Consider the following 18,687-nt stretch of genomic DNA (forward strand, 5'->3'; position numbering starts at 1 on the left):
ATGGCCACCGTGTGAACCTAGCACCTAACAGTAATGGATGGAAACACACATAAATTCACTTGAAATGTGCCCAAAATATTGAGAATGATTTGGTCACAGTGTTTAAAAAAAAAAAAAAGAAGATAAAACATTTGGTTCTGCTCAAGGTTTCTGCCTGTTGAAAGGTAGCTTTTGCTCATGGGAAAATGAGATGACTTAAGACAAATAAAGATGACTGATTGGTTGATTGATTGAAAAGATAACTTTTAAAGGGATATGATTTTTTTCATTGCTACTTACAGAATGTGTTCAATCACCTGCAGGACCAGCAGCAGATTGGAACAAGAAGTCTCACCTTGCCCCTCAGAGCATCTGCCACCAACAGTATTGTGATGAGGAAATCCTCTGACTCTACAACTGATGACTTATTGTCCCCAGTACATAATGGAAATGGAATACTTCAGTCCCCCAACACTGGCTCTCGCCTTGATAACAGTGTCATCTTTGGAGGCTACAGGTCGTCCTCTGTAGATCAAATGCATGAAGGCAAACAGGCCCATCGTCAACTCTTCCGCGCCGCCTCGCTACCTGAAATAGGGCCGAAGGAGCCCGACGTGGGCTCTGGAACAGACCTAGCCTCATCCCGCTTTGAGCGCTTCTCCTTCCTTTTGAACTCCTCGTCCTCCGCGTCAGGCTCCTTGTCCGGGGCCGACGATTCTAACACTCGCATGAGTCGGCCCCCACAGTTAGGCATCACCTCTCCACCCTCAAGCAACAGTCCCACCCGCCTCCTCAGCCCCACCAGCTCCATAGACCTCCACAGACCGTTCGCACCAACAGACTCCCCCCTGTCGATGTTTGGCCAGACACAGGGGCTTGGGATGGGGATGGGTGTTGGCAATGGAGGACTGGGCACTCCCATCCTGCAGCGCAGCTTCAGCAGTGATGGCATCATGGGGGTCCAGCAGACTCCATTGTTCATCAGTGAGCAAGGGGGGCCTCAGTTCCAGAGCCAAGAACCCGAGAGGAATTTAACAATGAAATACAGAGCCTTCCCCGACGCTTACGTAAGTATTACCAGTGTGTTCTTAGGCCCGTGTCCACGTGGTGTTTATTTCTGAGCAGAGGGTTCTTTTCTTTTTTTTTCAAATGTTCCCAAAGTTCAGAGAGCGTAGAGACGACTGAAAAAGCAAGCAGCCAATCATATATTAGATGAGTTGTGACAGCATGAGCAACATACAGCATTTTGTTTTAGTCTCACCGCACAAGCACTTCAACCCAGAGCTCCCAAGCTCTTTTCTGCCTTGAAGAAATGCTATGTGAACACAGGCCCTTGCTAAGTCCTATAACTGCTTAGTTGACTTTATATGATAAAGTGATATGAGCTGTAGCTGTAGAAAATGGAAATGTAAAAGAAATCATATTTCTACTTTATGGTAATGAGCTTGTACAGCATGTTTATGCGGTAGCAGGCCTCAGCTCATGAACAGACATGCACGCGGTGTGCAAATTATGCAGCTCTTCCTGCGTACTGAGGCAAAGATAAGATAGTGGAATCATTCCAGTGTGTACATTTGCAGTCAGTGGAGGGTTGTGTGCAGCTTGAAATGGCACCAACGTCTAAGGTAGCAACATCAGAAAGAAAATCCTCTACATGCGTGTCTGGCTTTCGTACAATACATGTGTTTACTCAGCCTCGCTCTCAGATCTCCCCCCTCGCCACTGTACAGCAAGACAAACAACAGGTCGGCTTACAATAGGTGAGAGAGATGACATCACGTGCGGTTTGTCGCACACGCAACGAAAGTCCCTCTTTGTGTGGCTCTTGTCGACGTACGTATACCTTCAGGTACAGCGACATGTGCAATTTATAGAGCTGCTCATTGCAAATATTTGTAGAGCGCTCGCTGTCACTAAAACAGAAGTGGCTGCACGTGTTTCCAGTGTGTCTGCAGTGTCGAAATGTTCTCTCTCTGGCAGTGAGGGAACAAGTGTACTCAGCGGCTTCCAAACCCTCCACCTGCACCTGCACCTCCACCTGTCGGGTACATGCTATTCCCACTCAGCATCGCTAAATCACATGGCAAAAAGGGCGTGTATCCAGCCTCGTCCAAGCACATGTGTGCACTTGTCCTCACATGCAAGCATACGTGTGGGCTTAACCAATTAGGGCACGTCTTAAATGTATTTTTTTTATTGGCACGAGAGGTTCACGCATGGAGGCTCTCTCTCCCTTTTTTACATTCCCGTCTCTCGCACAAACTGATTCTGCACCACCGACGCTTCTTTTTAGTTCTTCCTCCTGTTTCACACCTCAGTGAAAGAAACCACAAAGTATTGATCTCACAGTCAGCCATTAACCATTACCGTCAAATGCAGACAGCGCAGTGTGCCAGCAGTTGAGAAACCACAGAACCGATCCCCGCGGGGGACGCAAGGATGTCGTGACAAGCAGTTAAACCAGAACTGTGCCCTCCGCCTTTTAATAACGCTGCTCTCTGCAATATATCATCTCGTTGATCATTTATCTCCACATGCAGCGATAGTGATGTTATTTTCTCTGCACGCAGACGACAAAAAAAGGAGCGTCTGCCGGCTGCTGGAGGTGTAACTACTCGTTAGACTCCAGCTGTTCGGCGCGGTTTAAATACAAATGTTTGCACAGGATGTTTGCTCGCGCTCAAACAATGCTTAGTTCACCCTCCGTGATGATCAGTAGCACGGCTCCTTTTTTACAGGCCGACTGCAGCTCATGTTACTGACCAGGCCGCTGAGACTGAGACTAACGTAGAATGATGAGTTTGGGCCTCTGCAAAATCCATGTAGGGAAATATCACTGCAGTAGCAACAGTTTAGAGACTTTTACAGCAGGGCTAGAGAGCAAGACAAGTAACAACATTACACTGTGCTACAAATACATGAAGCTGCATCCTTGCAGTGTAAACCCACCAGTTGGTTTGGTGGAGTAGCCATTTGAAGCCTCTAGTTTTGGCATTTCTTTAGTTTAGTTTTGTTTTCTGGAGCTCACAGTTACTGTATTTGGACTAGAGGGAGGAGCCAAGGGTGCAAAAGCGTTGCTAAGCGTGACACAATATATTTGACTCTAAACGGGAGCATAGCGTAATAAAATCAACATCACGCTGTATTAGAGAGGATTTTAAACAAATGATCGAGACCATAAACTCACCAGGAAACTGTTAAAATCGAGTGAGAAGTGGGTTAATTTCCACATAAGCTCATATACAATCGGACTACTTTTTGAAACCAGCGGATTCACCCCCACAATGTTGTGCTGAAATGTTGATTTTTGACGTTTTGTTGCAGCTTCCACACGCTAGATGTCTGATCTAAATGCCACTGGCAGTATCAGTATTAGAAAAATTGCAACTATGCAATCCTTATTTTTTTGCAAAATATTGCACGTGAATCTACATAACCTACTTTTTCTGTTTGTGTGACTTCTTGTGCCAAGGTACCCAGACAGTGAAAGTCGGCTATTAGCATCAAGTTGTCTGTTCTATCCTGCAGACAACTGACATAAAGGAGAATTGGAAGGGACTTTTGAACACGCTGCAGGGCTGATTGCTGTCTCTGTTTGTCAAGGCATTAATAAGGTTACATGCTGTAATCTCTAACTCTCAGTGGCACTTTCTCAGCCAGCCAGCCAACCAGGTGGGCGTGAGGCCTCTCAATCATTTAATCCCGAACACTGAACACTTTCTTCTTCTTCGTCTTCATCTGTTTTTTTTTTTTTCCCTCCTCCTGTCTCCACTGGGCACCACACCCTCTCCAGCTATCTGTCTGTTCCTGCAGAGACAGGGCCACACCTCGTCCTTTTGTGTTCATCTTCACATTTCTCTGCTTGTTTGTTTGATATTTGATGAAGTGGAGTTGACAGGGAGAAGTTTTAAGTTGGGATGGGGCAGGGTGAGAGTAGATGGCAAATGCGATTATCTGTTCTGTTCCATGAGGTGGCTTTTGCTTTATTCCTCAACTATAGTTAGCAAACATTCTTTTATATGTGATTTGCTGAAACCGCACATTCCATCTGCGGTAACTAATTTTACAGGAGAGCAGGTCTTGTGTCGAGGCTTCAGGGAGGGAAGGGACCAGGAGGGGAAAAGGTGTCGGGTCGGAGTTTTAATTGATCATCAAGGCAGCAGTGAACACACCACTTCCAATGAATGACACAGTTTTCTGACCTTGTTTTCAGCTGTAGAGTGAAGCAGAGAATGAAGTGAAGATATGAACCATACACAGACGTATCCTGCATTGGCTTCTTCTTATTTTTAGCGAACTGCTACTTTTTTAGGCTCAAGCTAAACTGTTAATCTTGCTGATTGCTATTTAAAGGAGTGCATCTAATTGCAAGAGCTGCCAGAGCCCAAACAAGCTGTAGCAAGTGGAAGTTTAAGCTACAGGCTGTTGATTTCACCAACTAGCGTGAAGTTAGCATTAGCACAAGGTGCCATGAGTCAGGTTGTAAAACATTGTCAAGTGAAGTAATTTACTTGCAGTTTATGATTAATACCATCAACTATCCAACTATGTAGCTGTAAAAAAAAAAAGACATGTCATGACATGTTTGAACATCGCAATAAATCTGAATATTAGGCTATGTCATTTTCAACCATGCTCTGGCTGAACACTCGATTCTGTTTGGCTGCAGGTTGGGCAGTTACGTGGCTGGATAGCCAGCTAGCTAGTGCTTGTTCCACATATTTGTCATACCCTCAAGTACCAGTTATTGCTTGTAAAAATGTAGAATTTGGTAAAAAAAAAAAAAAAAAATGCATGTAAATGTATGAAATAAGCGTAATTTTCTATTTACTTTTACACATAGCATAGCTATATTCAGGATTAGTGCCAAAGTTTCCATAATCAGGAATTAATGGCCTCCACATCGTCCATTAACTCCTGATAATGGACACCTTGTCTGGCAGACTGCTGTCAGCTTAATTAAATCCAAAATGGGGAAACCGACAGCGTAAAGACATCCAACGGCGGCCTGGAGATTATCCCATCTCATGAATAACCTTTAGATGTCACTTTTCCTTTTGACTTTTCTTCTGACTGTTTCACGCACACCAGCACTGTGAATTACTTGGAAGGAACACCTGTGAGACCGAGTCGAGTGTCGCAACACGTCAGGCTGTGATACCATGTCAGCTCTCCTCACATCGTCTCACACACCAGTTCTGATCAGGTTTTTCTGCCCAATAGCGTTCACATACAGTAAGCCGTTCATTTTACAGGCTAGAGAAACTTAAATGTTGCCTTTTTAGTTTTTAATGACTATGTAAAAATGACAGCATTGTTTAGGAGAAGACAAGTCCCCATTCATAGCATTTACTGCAGCATGTTGCGGGTGTAAGCAAATTGACAGCTGGAGACAGACTTTAGTGTAGAATTGAATAAAAACTTTAACGTCAACCATGGTGAAATATTGTATTTTGCACATTTGGCAACTTATTAAAACAAATGAATACAGCACATAAGAGCAACAGTTGACAAAATGAATACTCAAACTACAAAAGTACAAAAAATGAAAGTAAGAATCTCTTAAAATCACCAATGTCATGACTTTCTATATGTTTTTTGCTGACAAAGGCATATTGTAACCTTAACAATCAGGGCGTTGTGTGGTATGATATGTCTTGCGAATAGTCATGAGTCACTTTATTTACTAGGTCAGTGCTGAAAAGGTACCAGGCAACCATTCAGCCCCCCCGGCCTGCTCTCACTGAGAGCGTAAAAAAGGTGTTCGATTACGGTTTACAAATGTCCAACTGCTATTGTGTCCCAAATATTTAGCTAAACTTGGCCGAGATCGGTTCTTTTTTTCTCCTGAAAATGTACGAAAAGCTATATTAAATGAAAACAAGAGCTTACGCTAATGAGAACGAGGTGAAATAGAAGCTTCTGTCGGAGGCCCCTCGTTGGTCTGTAACAGGAGCCGGATGATAACCTGTTTCCGACAGAGCTTCCAGAGAGAGTAGGGGCCAAGTGTTACCTGAGACCACACACACACACACACACACACACAAACACACACACCAATCTCTATGATAAATCTATATGCAAATTAAACGACACCGACCTGTGACCACATTCCAAGCTGCGCAAGTCGACATACCAGAATTCCAGCAGCATTGCCAGCCAAGATTTAAAGGCTTGAGGAATGCACGCCCACACACAGGTGAAACAGTGGCTTTATTCATCACGGGTCAGTCTTTCAGACCAGATCTCAGGTGAGCTCATGTTGTTGTTATAAGCGGTGGGGTAAGTACAGTAGGAGATGTCAGGTTAAACAGATACAGGTGTCGGAATGTATCCCCCCCACCCAAAAAAAGAAGCTTGTTTGTCATGAGTGATGTCGTCTATCCTCGTTTCCGCTCCCTGACGACCCCAGAACCCGTCGAACAGGCCGACACAAACGTGAACCAGGTTTGGATCGTCTGGCATGTGTAGAATCACCGGGTGAAGACTGGGCGTAACCTAAAGGATCGCTGAGGTCATTGCATCATTGCTTTCAACACCAGTGATGATATATTGGCTTGTGTCCCGCCACCTTTCATGATGATGATAATGAGTTCCCTCAGGATGTCAGGGAATAGTAAACAGAAAGAAAATGCTCTGATGAATGGTATATGTATCGTTAAAAGCTTTGTAAAATGTGTTTTTGTCCTTGTCCGCAGCTCACGAAAGAGAAGGAACATGGCAAGCTCAATCCTCGTCCTGGAAAGGTGAGTCTTTTCTCTCTCGAGCACATTCTGAAGAACAAAGATGCCGCCGAGATCAAGTTCACATTCAGAGCTGATAGCTACTTTCTCCCATCAACTTAAACCAGCCACCAGGAAGCAATCCTCGAGGCTGCGTTTCTGTGGAATTTGCTTTGACACCGGCTGGATAAATAATGCCCTCATTTCCTCGTGTTGACAAGTGGCACAGACTTGAAAACAGTCACTGGAGGATGTGGGGAATAGAAAGGAGACAGAAGCGCCAGTGTTGTTTACAATAAATTCCTGGCAGGGAAAAAAAAAGAAAAACAAAACCGCTCCTTCACATAGCTTACATAGAATTTCGTTTTCTTTTGTCAGGGCGTCATTTCAGAGACTAAAGGAAATGACGGCTCATGTTTACCTCTAACTAGCAATTAGTTTGAGTCGTAGCTGTGGGGTAGATTTGGTCCATCAAAAGGTGTCAGAAAAGCAACACGGTGCCTTGAATAAGCACAGCGGAAACATCAGATACTGTAGGTCAGATCACCGCGTTTAACTGGATATCTGCAATCTCACAGTTATGGATGAAACTAACGATATCACTTATCTCAGCAATGCAAATTAACTGGCTCCTGTCTACCCAGGAGGGACTGTTGTTAGCATGACATCAGTGATTTATTCAATAGAGACGACAATGTCATTACACCCTAGTTCATTTAAGTGGGACAAAAAAAATCAGTTTGCTTAAGCGTCAAGTTTATTTTTTTTTACAATTCCTGACCTGATTCTTTAAGTCCTTTAGCTCGATGCTAACACACAATAAACATTTCTGTAAACACGCTGATGGAAATTAGCATCACGTCCACTATATTATGTAAATGTTTTTCTTTTTATAACAGTAGCTTGCTTTGAGATTACCTTCAAATTTGGCCCAGATATCCAACCCCCGATCCCAAGAGGATAAATCCTTGATCCAGTGACTTTTCATCAAATTGCATCATCAGGGGAAAATGTTGGTTAATGATTAAAGCCTTGCCAAGCTAACACGATTCCTGATAACCACGGCTCTACTCTCTTATTAATGCTAATTGGCACATGTTAGCATGCGAACACTCTATACCGAAATGGTGAAAGTCCTGATAACTGCATTTAAACCATCTCTGAGGAACACTGGGTAACCCTCACATATACATATGGCATTGTCATTGTGAGCAGCTAAGCATGCTAATGTTAGCACTTAGCACGAAGCAACTCCTGTTCACCGCTGGCATGGCTGTATACTCTTATTCTAGACATTTGTTATTACAGATTTTCATGCCATGAAACACATTTTTTTCCCAGTAACATTACGTTCTAAGTTGTTAAAGTTAATGTTAAAAAAGTGGTAAATATTCCACTGCAGGAACAGCTGTTTGTTACGAGCCATTCATGTGGACTGGCGTCGTGCAGTTACTCGTTCATTCACTGACTGCTTCACCTTCAGTGGGGAGGAGAGTCATCTGTAAAAAACGTTCACTCTGTTTTGTTTTTCTTCCGTTTAACACATGTTCTCCCATCAGGGCTATTTCATAATCTTTTTCATGAGGAGTGTCTGGTCAAATCCTTTTGTTCTGCATCAGAAAACCGTAAAAAAAATAACCTCTGTGGAATGTCTGGCTGTGGATGCCGTTTAACCGCATACCTGCTACCTGCGCCTATCCCAGGACTGCGTTCGTTATAAACTAAATGTCAGGCCTGCTGCTGCACGCAGCGGACGGGCGTACGGTTTCTCGCTGAAATTGTCCATTAAAAGATTCTGAATGCTGGAGGTGGAGCTGACATTTAGGCTGAGCTCCTGGATTTTCTTCCACGCTGCAGGGCCTCAGACCTGACCGGACGAAACATGCCGGCACTCGACTATTTTGAGGAGCTTTTATTCAAATTCTCTCTGGAGATTCAAAGAACCTTTTAGACTGATTTTAATACTGTTCTGTGTGCAAAATGTATTTCATGAACGTATCCCCAAATGTAACTCAGATAGATGCTGTAGTGCAAGTCAGTTGTGCTACTTCCTTGCCTTGTACGATTCTTGTATCAGATGCTTTCAGGGGATGATCCTGAAATTTAAGATTCAGGTTCCTATATGAAACTTGAGATAATGCCACCGGATGAAATTCTATCCTTTTATTCCCCCATAAACATATGTAGGATTCTTCAGCAGCACTGGTTTATCTTCTGCCTGCAGTCAGTAATTCTTTGTCATTGCTGTAACTGTATCCAGTCTGCCATTGTTTCCTCCTCCCTGTCCTCATAAATGGCTTCTAACATTAAAATAGAGTTTTGAATCATTCTATTTGATTTGGTAAATGTTTCTTTTAGACCTGATAATCCTTCTGCTTAAAGGTCCCATATTGTAGAAAATTAGATTTCAGTGTCCAATCGTTGGTGCTTGCTCAGGCCTGTCAGAGATGACCAATCAGAGCAGACTGGGCTTTCATGGCAGGAGGGTCTTAAAGAGACAAGCACCAAAACAGAAGGTTCAGACAGAGGGTGGATCAATGTGCTTTTGAACATTAAAGCATGGAGACATCCAAAATAAAAACCTGAAGATGAGCATAAAGTTGCACCTTGAAGAACAACCTTTAGCTTTCTTGCATTCATATTATTTATCGCATCTGTCCACTTTTGTTTCTAGATGTACATCTTTGACCGCCCGGGGATGTGCGGCCAGAGGACCGAGGTGCGCGGTGATGTCATCGACGCCACGTCCTGGGAGCTGGAAGAGACCATCTCCATCAGGGTCGTCAGAGGAGGGTGAGTTTTGTATTCATCACCAATTAAGGTCAGAGAATGGTGAAAATTGTGAATCAGAGCTTGTCAGGCCCAAGATGACGTCCTCAAATGTCTTGTTTTGTCAAGACATATTCAGATAGTTGTCGTAAAGGAGTCAAGACAACAGAGCACATTCACACTCAAGCTAGAATTAGATCGTTTTTACTTTATCCCCTAAAAAAGATAGAAATGTAATTCCCTCCAAACAGTTAATTGTCTTGTTATAACTGTCCTACCACCGATTTGTTTTATGCATCTGTGCGTATTTCTGTTGTGCACTGCATTATGGGTCAGTCGACAGCACACTCGGATATAAAGCCTAGATTTTGTACATTTGTTAAGTCATCAAACTACAGACTTAAAACATGCACAGACTTTAGTCTTCTCTGCTGGCAGGTAGTTCAAAAGCACATTTTAGATTTATGCCTCCACTTTGGGGACAGCCTAAGGCGCCCCACCTGACGATCCACATCTGCAAACTGGCTGTTACAGGGGTCAATATTTCAGCTCGGGGCAAGACCCAGACGTGCTTAACAAGTGAATGTGAAAACTACTAAATCAAACAAGGAGCAAGTGGAGCGTACCCAGGATTGGAGTTATGTGTATGTGTCGCCTGTCTAGCTGCTGCATTAAGAACTGGTTGGAGGCGAGAGTGACCTTTTGTTTAATGCCAGAGATTTAGGAGCGCAGCACGTAACCTCACTCGTCTTTCCACCTCAATTATATCAGTGAACAAATCACCCGCATGCCGCCGCCCTATTTGGCGCTACATTAAACGCGAGGCCCTCCTGAGATCCATCGACTTAAAGGTTGATAGGATGATGACACCTTTCTTCCAAACGAGTCCTTATCACAGCATGCAGTCATGTACCTCAGCACCAAAACAAAACAAATGCCTCCAATAGTTAACACGCCCACACACACGCTTAAATACACACTTACCTCAGGTTTGGAATGTTTTATCAGACACAACAGAGTCGACCTGCAGTAACACCGACGGTGCTGCTCTGACCTGCACTGCTAACACCAGGCCGACATTTGTTTGGCTTCCTATAATAAAAAAAAAATAAAAAAATTAAAAAAGTCCGATCATCACACGGCGCATGCATCATACTCTGTACTGTGGCCCAAACCGCAGCTAAAGCTCTCATTAAAGTGCTTGTATCCCATTGTCCCCCGGCCTTAAAATAGGATTTACTTTCTTTTATGAAGAGGCTTTTCCTCGGTCGAGCAGCGCTGTAGTTCCGCGTAATATAAAAGCGCTAGTGTTTTACTTGAGATTAGCCACTGAAATATGAATCTAAATCTTGGTAGCCACTTGTCATACCGGACCAACATACAACAACAACCTCCTGAGTGCGCTGAGTTGATGAGTGTTGGGTTTTAGTTCAACTTTTCACCTATAAAGAGAACGAAAATGTTGTTTTTTCCTTTTTTAAAAAGTTGAAATGACAGATCCAACTGCATCAAACTGTCTTTGTCTCTCCTAGATGGGTGCTGTACGAGCAACCGAACTTCAAGGGGGAGAAGATCGCCCTGGACGAGGGGGACATCGAGCTCACCTGCCCCTTCAGCCCCCCAGAGGAGCAGCCGCAGAACGGCCAGAGGGAGGGCGAGGTGAAGGGCGCGGAGCAGAACGGAGAGACGGCCGAGGGGCAGACGGAGGCCAAGCCGGCCAGGAGGTTCATCATCGGATCCATCCGGAGGGCCGTCAGGGTCAGTGCGGCTCGCTCTGTTGTTGCCGGGCGACGCCAAAAATAGCCGTCACGCACACGCCCTCCTCTCTAGATGATATGATTCGGCCGCAATCAGTTGTGATAAAGTTCAGTGGAAAGTCATCTTCTTATCATCTCCTTTCTTTGTAACATTGTTATCTGATCCTGAAAGGGTTTGTACTGTACATTTCACATTTTAGGGCGTTTAGCAGACACTTTTTGTCCAAGGCGACACACTGTAATTCATACGAACTGATACATATAAACTGACGGGGATTGCTGCCATGCAAGGTGCCGACCAGCACGTCAGGAGCAGTTTGGGGTTCAGTTTCTTGCCCAAGGACACTAAGACATGCAGACCAGGGGGAATCAAACCAGCGACCTTCCGTTAACAAGACACTGGCTCTATCCCTGAGCCACAGACACTCGAACTGTAGCTGCTCAGTGACTGTGCGCTCTTTAACTCAATAGCACCATCTAGTGTCGCATGTAGGAGCAAACACCTGTTGCTCTGGCCTGTGTCGTTTGTGTCACACAAACATATCCACCAGAAAGTTCTAACAAATGTGTCTTTCATTTGTAAAATGTCCATCAGATCATATCTATGACACAAAACATTGGTGTTAGCCTAAAGAATCCAGCCTTGGTTGTAAGTATGAGCCGACTCTAAACATCATTTGAGCTTTAATAACAGACTCCCATCATCTGTTTTGAGTTCTGCTGGTGAGAAAATCCTTCAGATCCCGTTCGGATCATGATTTGCGTCTTTCACTCTGAGGATTTCCCCCCCAGGCGACTAACTGAACACGTTTGCTCCGTCCCCTCAGGACCGTGGCGTTACAACCTGTTATCTTTTCTCCATTACATAACACTAACGTTCTGCTCTCCTTCCTCCCCTCAGGACTACAGCGTCCCAGAAATCAGTCTGTTCCCAGAAGAGAACGCAGAGGGCAAGAAGGTCATCTTCAGAGACACGTCTGAGGACGCCAGGATCTTTGGCTTCCCCATCAAGGCGACCTCGATCATCATCAACGCTGGGCTGTGAGTAAAATTGCGTGCTGGAATGGACATTACCCCCAAAAAACTGAATTTTTCTGACATTAATCCATTGACATTATGACTTAATTTCATCAGATTTGAAAATTGCTCTTGTTGTTTTTATCTTCTCTCCTCAGGTGGCTCGTCTACGCACATCCCTTCTTCCAGGGTGTGCCGCGTGTCCTGGAGGTTGGCGGGTACTCCAACCCCGCCGCCTGGGGGGTGGAATCACCCTACGTGGGATCAGTACATCCGCTCAAAGTCGTAAGTGGCGCTGTTAGAAGCATGTGCAAGCTTCGTTGTTTTCCACTGATTGTTTGCAGTAAGCACGTACATTTTTCTTTTTTTTTTTTTCCGATCTTAGGGTGAACCGAGAGTGGAAAACACAAGTGAGCCAAAGGTAGGAAAATGTTGTCGCTGTGATAAATTTGTGCAGAGTATTGAGACTGTTGCATGAATGATGACTGATCACCCCGATCGTCACTCTTTCACCTCAGATGGTCGTCTTTGAAAAGCCCTACTTCAGCGGGAAATCAAGGACCATAAACTGCAACACGAAAGACTTCATGACCAGGATGGACCTGACGCAGAAGGCCTTCATGCACAACATCGGCTCCCTGAAAGTCCTGGGAGGGATGTGAGTAATCGCTGATGATATAGGGATGATATCAAACAGCTCCCAGGCCAGAGCAACTGCAGAATAATCAGATATGCGCTCCTCTCTAACCCCCGCGCCTCTCCCTGTCACCGCAGCTGGGTGGGCTACGAGAAGGAAAACTTCCGAGGCCACCAGTACCTGCTGGAGGAGGGAGAGTACCACGACTGGAGGGTGTGGGGAGGCTGCGATGCTGAGATGCGATCGGTTCGCGTGATACGAGCGGTGAGTTTGCAAGGAATATTTCACTGCAGCCCCAGTGGGGGACGCAAGGATTATAGACTTAGATGGTCACGATCATATTCTGAGGAAAAATCCTGCTTGCATGGTTTCACAATTGTGCCATCATAGTGCATTTATTTATTTCAAACTGCATGTGCATCTTAATCAGAGGTGTTACTGTATTTTGTCGCAACGTTTGTTTTTAAAAAAAGGTCGCGTCAAAGTGTAGTTCTAATTAAACTAAAAATAAATCAATTGAGAACTCTTCCGGGCAGGTGTTTGACCTTGAGGGGACTGCATGCCGTTTTCGATGAGCGTTCATTTATAAACGGCGCTAACAGCTACTTCAGAAGATAATTTTCGCTTTTAGAATAAGCACAGGGTGAAATATCGACAGCGCTGCCTTGACCGAACCAGCTGCGACGCTGTTAGTTAATGAAACAACCCGTCGACTCTTGGAGGCCATGAACATGTAATATTAACCCACGCGTCATTATAGTCTAATCTAATCTAATCTAATGAATGACTTTTCACTCCGATGAATAGCCTTTTGTAGTGTTGATACTGAGAGTCACAGGTTGAAACTCGGCATGAAACTCGTGATCGCTTTAATGACTCAGGATCTGGTTTAAAAACAAACTGTAGCACGCAGCGATAAAAGATAATGGCCCCATGTAAATGTGACAAAAATAATAATGACTTAATGATGACTCATTGATCAAATATTATGAGTTGATAACTATTTATGTAGCACCTGACAAAATAAACACATCATAAAAGTAATCTAAATCCAGAATTTAACATACAAACAAGATTAAATCATTTGAGGGATTGCAATAAAATTTGATCAGTAAAGGAAAAGCCAGATGATGAAAGTCTTACAAGAGATTTAAAGAAGGAGGAATCCCTGTTTAATTTTTCATCCCTCCAAAAATGAAGCATTTTTCTCCTTTTGAAACATCTCAAAACATTTTCAAACCAATTACAAGCCATTTTTTTTCTGCTTGCACTTATTCCCAGTGTTTATCTTCTATTTTCAATATCAATTAAAAGGAATTAAAAACTCCATTATCACCTTAAAAAACACATAAATGTTAAGTAAGTCAGCATGAACAACACCGGCGACCTCAGAGGAGTGACCTACTTTCATATACAGTCAAAGATATTCGTCATATTCATGAAAAAAATTATAATAATCTATAGTAGTAATAGTATAATAGTATAATAATTTAATCTAATAATGATAGTTTAATTGCTCTCCTCAGGACCTGACCGACCCGATGATGGTGATGTTCGAGCTGCCGGAGGAGGAGGAGGAGCAGGGCACGCAGGAGGAGGAGAACACCTTCGAGGTGACGGAGGCCATTCCTGACGTGGAGCTGTTCGGCTACAAAACCTCCACGCGCTCCATCCACGTGCTCAACGGGGCGTAAGTTGACTTCATTGACCGCCGTTGCTGCTACGCCGCCGATCGAGGTGTTTGATATAAAACAATAAACACCTTTTTTATTTTTCCCCCTCCAGATGGATAGCCTACTCCCACGTGGACTTCTCTGGGAGCCAGTACATCTTAGAGAAAGGCTTCTACAATAACTGCGCCGACTGGGGCTCTCAGGACAATCGTATCTGCTCGGTGCAGCCCATCCTGCTGGTGAGCAGCGCTGGGAAGAAAGGGACAAACAAACTAATAAGCCAGATTGTAGTGTACTGATGTCATGATGTTACACACATTTTTTTGTTGTTTTGTTTTTCAGGCTCAAAGTGACGGCTCAAAGACCAGGAATGAGGTGACTACATGTTCTTGGCATTCTCAGTTTTGTGTTTGTATCTTCTTTTAGCCTTTGGGGCACGAGCCGGCTCATGTGCACTGTGCTCCGCGCTTCTTGTTGCAGTGGAAAATGTGATAAAAGTTAGAGGCTTCAATGCCCCTTTCATTTGTCCTCCGCTTATTGGAATGTTGCAAGTGAAATATTAAACAGTCGGCACAGTAGAGGACTCAAAACTTGACCTTTGGATGGTTGAAAGTGACGTAACCAAAGTGTTTATACAGGCAGAGACACGTCATGTGTGCAGCTTTAATGGCTGGAATAAAAAAAAAAAGATTACAATGAATGAGAGAATAAGGGAGCGTGTCCTCTGATCTCTCGATTTCAATGTCTCTCAGGTGATACTGTACTCCGAGCCGGACTTCCAGGGTGAGTGTCACTACATCGACCGCAACCAGGACGCCGTGTCGGAGAAGCTGCTGACCAAGTCATGCAGAGTGTCGGGGGGAAGGTGAGGAGCCCTGGAGCATTACAGATACAAGCTTTTTTAACTCTGCAGTAGAAACAGTCAATGGTATTTTCTTTTTCTCATTGTGATGTAATTTTATGGAGTATCTTCAAATGTTTCAGATCTCTGAAAAATGTGTACAAGCTGAGCTAAAAGGGAATGTAAGTCAGTAACTAAAAATAAGTGGTTAAAGTATTGAAATCATTAGATACATTTTAAAAATACATTTAAAAAAAATCTGACCTGTTTTTCATCAATAAAAACATAAAACTTATTGGTCGAGAAGCCAAAATTTACTAGAATCAAAACTACAAAATACATTCTAGGATTGGCAAAAAAATCAAATATCACCAAGAGATTTTAGATAGATAATGATCATTTATGTGGATATGATTAATCAGTGTATAAAGGCAGGTCTTAGAACAAGTGGAACAGAACAGAAATGACATCAATTTACTGTAATTCGGCCTTTAAAGCCATGAAACAAACACTTATGCCGTATTGCCACATGACGACATGGCAAATAGAGGACGGTACACAGTCTCATGTCAAGATAACGATATAGTATCAATAGATACAATCATCCAAGGAGAAATGGAGGGGAAAGAAATGAGCAAAACAATGATGTGTACGGCTTCTTTGCCAGGGTGAACAAGAAATGTATGCATGTTGGTAAAATTCCAAGGGTTTATTTTGAGATGAAAGCGCATAAATTAAAAATAAAAGTCATAATTGATTTCTCTGTGTTCCAGCTGGGTGATCTACGAGCATAAACAGTACACCGGGAACCTGTACGTCCTCTCTGAAGGAGACTACCCCAATTTAACCAGCATGGGATGCCCGCCCGGCTTCGCCATCCGCTCCATCAAGGCCGTGCCGATGGTGAGAAAATCGCTCGAGTTAAAAACGAGAATGACACCGCCCTGTATTCCTTTGCTCTGACTCACTCTGAACCTCCGTCTCTCCCCGTCCAGACGTTCACAGTTCCCTCCATCTCTCTGTTCGGCCTCGAGTGCCTGGAGGGCAGAGAGATCACCACGGACACAGAGATCATCAACATGGTTGAGGAGGGCTTCAACAACCACATCCTGTCCCTCAGAGTCAACAGAGGCTGGCAAGTGTAGAAACAAATGAAAAACAGCCTTATTAAAACACCCCTGTGGTCGGCTGTTACAGAGGAACAGTGATGGTCAAGCAACAAGTTCTACTCTGATTGTGTCTGTCTCCTGTTGCAGCTGGGTGATATGTGAGCATGGCAACTTCCGGGGGCGCCAGTTCCTCCTGGAACCAATAGAAATCACCAACTGGCTGAAGTTCAGCTCGCTACAGACCGTCGGCTCGATGTTCCCGATCAGACAGGTTTGTTAGAAATGTGTTTTCATGAACCGTTTTCACAATGAAAACAATACATCCTAGCCGTAACAAGTTAAATGTTATCGCCTGACTGATGAAAGGATATGTTCACCCAAAATAAATGAAAATTGAGTCATTATCAAGAAAAAGTCAAGCCAAGGATCAGTGACCGTGTGACCACAATCATGTCCTCCTCCTGCAGAAGCGCCGCTTTTTCCGCATCAAGAACAAAGAGAGGGGTCACTTCATGTCCGTCCAGGGCGGCGTGGAGGAGATGAAATCAGGACGGGTGGTGGTGAGCCCAGAGGCGGAGCCCATGAGTGACATCTGGTTCTATCAGGACGGCTTCATCAAGAACAAGGTATTGCGAGATTATAAGGGTCAAATGTTTTTCAAGTCATCCGACGGCGTCAACACTGAGCTGGTCGTTGATTCTGTGCGTTCTCTGTAGCTGTCCCAAACGATGAGCCTTCAAGTGATGGGCAACGTGGAGCCGGGAGCCAAGGCTGTGCTGTGGTCAGAGACCCGGCAGCCTCTCCAGACCTGGACGACCCAGATGAGAGGCCTCATCACCAGCCTGACCTTCCCTGGCATGGTCCTGGATGTCAAAGGTATGATACTCGAGTAAATGTACTGGGGAGGGGGGGGCTAATATGACTTTTAATTAGTTTTTCTAGACAATCAACATCTTATTTTTCCTTTTCTTCAGGTGGCAAAACGTATGACAAGGACCACGTGGTGATTTTGCCAGAGAACGACGAGCGGCCGAGCCAGCAGTGGGAGATAGAGCTGCTGTGAGCCGCTCTGAAAACCTCTGTCTTCACTCAGCGGTGCTTCTCCCACCGACTCTAGAATACTTTCCTCAGCGTACCACCACTGCCTTATGATGTCATTTACTCCAGTGCCTCTGACCCCGTGACTTATGTTAAAGTCGTCGAGAATGAAGCATTAGCAGCCACAAGAGAAGCTGCACCAGACAGTTGAGCACTTTTGTCACAGTCAGACGATGATTTTTACTGTGCGCAACGGCGACCAAAGCAAAACCTGTGAGTGCCTCGCCCTGCTGCAGCGACCGGGCTCGACACGGGAGCGTTGGAAAGCAACAATGAAATGTATTGTTTGTCGCAGAACCACTCATTTGTTTACGGTTCGACCTCTTTGACTTTGACTTTTTTCTCCGACATTCTCATCCATCATTAGTTTGAATATTCAAACCAGAACCTCTTTGTTTGTGCGACGCAAATTCCCAGACTGTACGAGCACCTGTCAGTCGGTGCCCTCATGTCTTTTTGTAGTTTTTAGTCGATCACCACGTGGCCACCGGCGCTTTTTATACAGACAAGTGGACAAATGAAGCCAAACACATGCGAAGTGTGCAAAGTATGTTCACTGCGCTCTCATTTTTTAAGGTATTTTTATATATAAAGTGTGTCTCAGTGTTTGTTTCTGTGGGGAAATGTTGCATCCGCGCACACGGCACGTCTCATTGCCATGAGATGGGCCGCGTGCGTGTCCAGTTACTCTCATCCTTGTTGTATGTATTTTTTTTTTTTTTTTGTTGCAAGTCACATTGTTACAGAGAAATATATTTACCTGCGTCGGCTGTATGTTAATATTTGATGATAAAGAATATGATGTGAAAATGTTCATGTAAGGGGGAGTGGTTCAAAGATATAAAATAAAATAAAAATGATGAAATAAAAACAACACTTTTATGAAATTATTTTAAAAATACAACAACCCATTTTAAAAAAAAAACACTATTTCCCAATGTGCTACTAACAAACAGCAGTCGAGCATCTTTAGTTATTACTATCAAGAGGCAGGATAACTTACATTAAAACATTTTTGCTTTGAATAAAATCGACCAGATGTTCAACTATTTTTCTCATCTTTTACGTAGCCCTGATCAGCCTTG

General features: G+C 43.9%; 1 protein-coding gene across 4 annotated transcripts in view; it reads left to right on the forward strand.

Annotated features, from left to right (window-relative positions):
* LOC119016931 overlaps nt 1-18,473 on the forward strand; it is a 48,620-nt gene extending 30,147 nt beyond the window's left edge. For 3 of the 4 annotated variants that reach the window (XM_037093301.1, XM_037093303.1, XM_037093304.1), the window contains exons 6-24: nt 282-1,046; nt 6,678-6,725; nt 9,376-9,494; nt 11,003-11,228; nt 12,129-12,268; nt 12,403-12,529; nt 12,630-12,665; nt 12,763-12,902; nt 13,019-13,145; nt 14,408-14,571; nt 14,667-14,793; nt 14,897-14,929; nt 15,307-15,419; nt 16,169-16,298; nt 16,391-16,530; nt 16,652-16,775; nt 16,972-17,130; nt 17,221-17,380; nt 17,479-18,473. In XM_037093301.1, coding sequence (XP_036949196.1) covers nt 282-1,046; nt 6,678-6,725; nt 9,376-9,494; nt 11,003-11,228; nt 12,129-12,268; nt 12,403-12,529; nt 12,630-12,665; nt 12,763-12,902; nt 13,019-13,145; nt 14,408-14,571; nt 14,667-14,793; nt 14,897-14,929; nt 15,307-15,419; nt 16,169-16,298; nt 16,391-16,530; nt 16,652-16,775; nt 16,972-17,130; nt 17,221-17,380; nt 17,479-17,567 — 2,967 coding nt within the window. In that variant the 3' untranslated portion in view covers nt 17,568-18,473. The remainder of the gene's footprint in view (nt 1-281; nt 1,047-6,677; nt 6,726-9,375; nt 9,495-11,002; nt 11,229-12,128; nt 12,269-12,402; nt 12,530-12,629; nt 12,666-12,762; nt 12,903-13,018; nt 13,146-14,407; nt 14,572-14,666; nt 14,794-14,896; nt 14,930-15,306; nt 15,420-16,168; nt 16,299-16,390; nt 16,531-16,651; nt 16,776-16,971; nt 17,131-17,220; nt 17,381-17,478) is intronic. The other variant, XM_037093302.1, reaches the window with a different exon arrangement.
* Nucleotides 18,474-18,687: the final 214 nt, after the last annotated feature.

Source organism: Acanthopagrus latus, chromosome 3 (genome assembly GCF_904848185.1).
Source record: "Acanthopagrus latus isolate v.2019 chromosome 3, fAcaLat1.1, whole genome shotgun sequence".
NCBI classification, from domain to species: Eukaryota; Metazoa; Chordata; class Actinopteri; order Spariformes; family Sparidae; genus Acanthopagrus; species Acanthopagrus latus.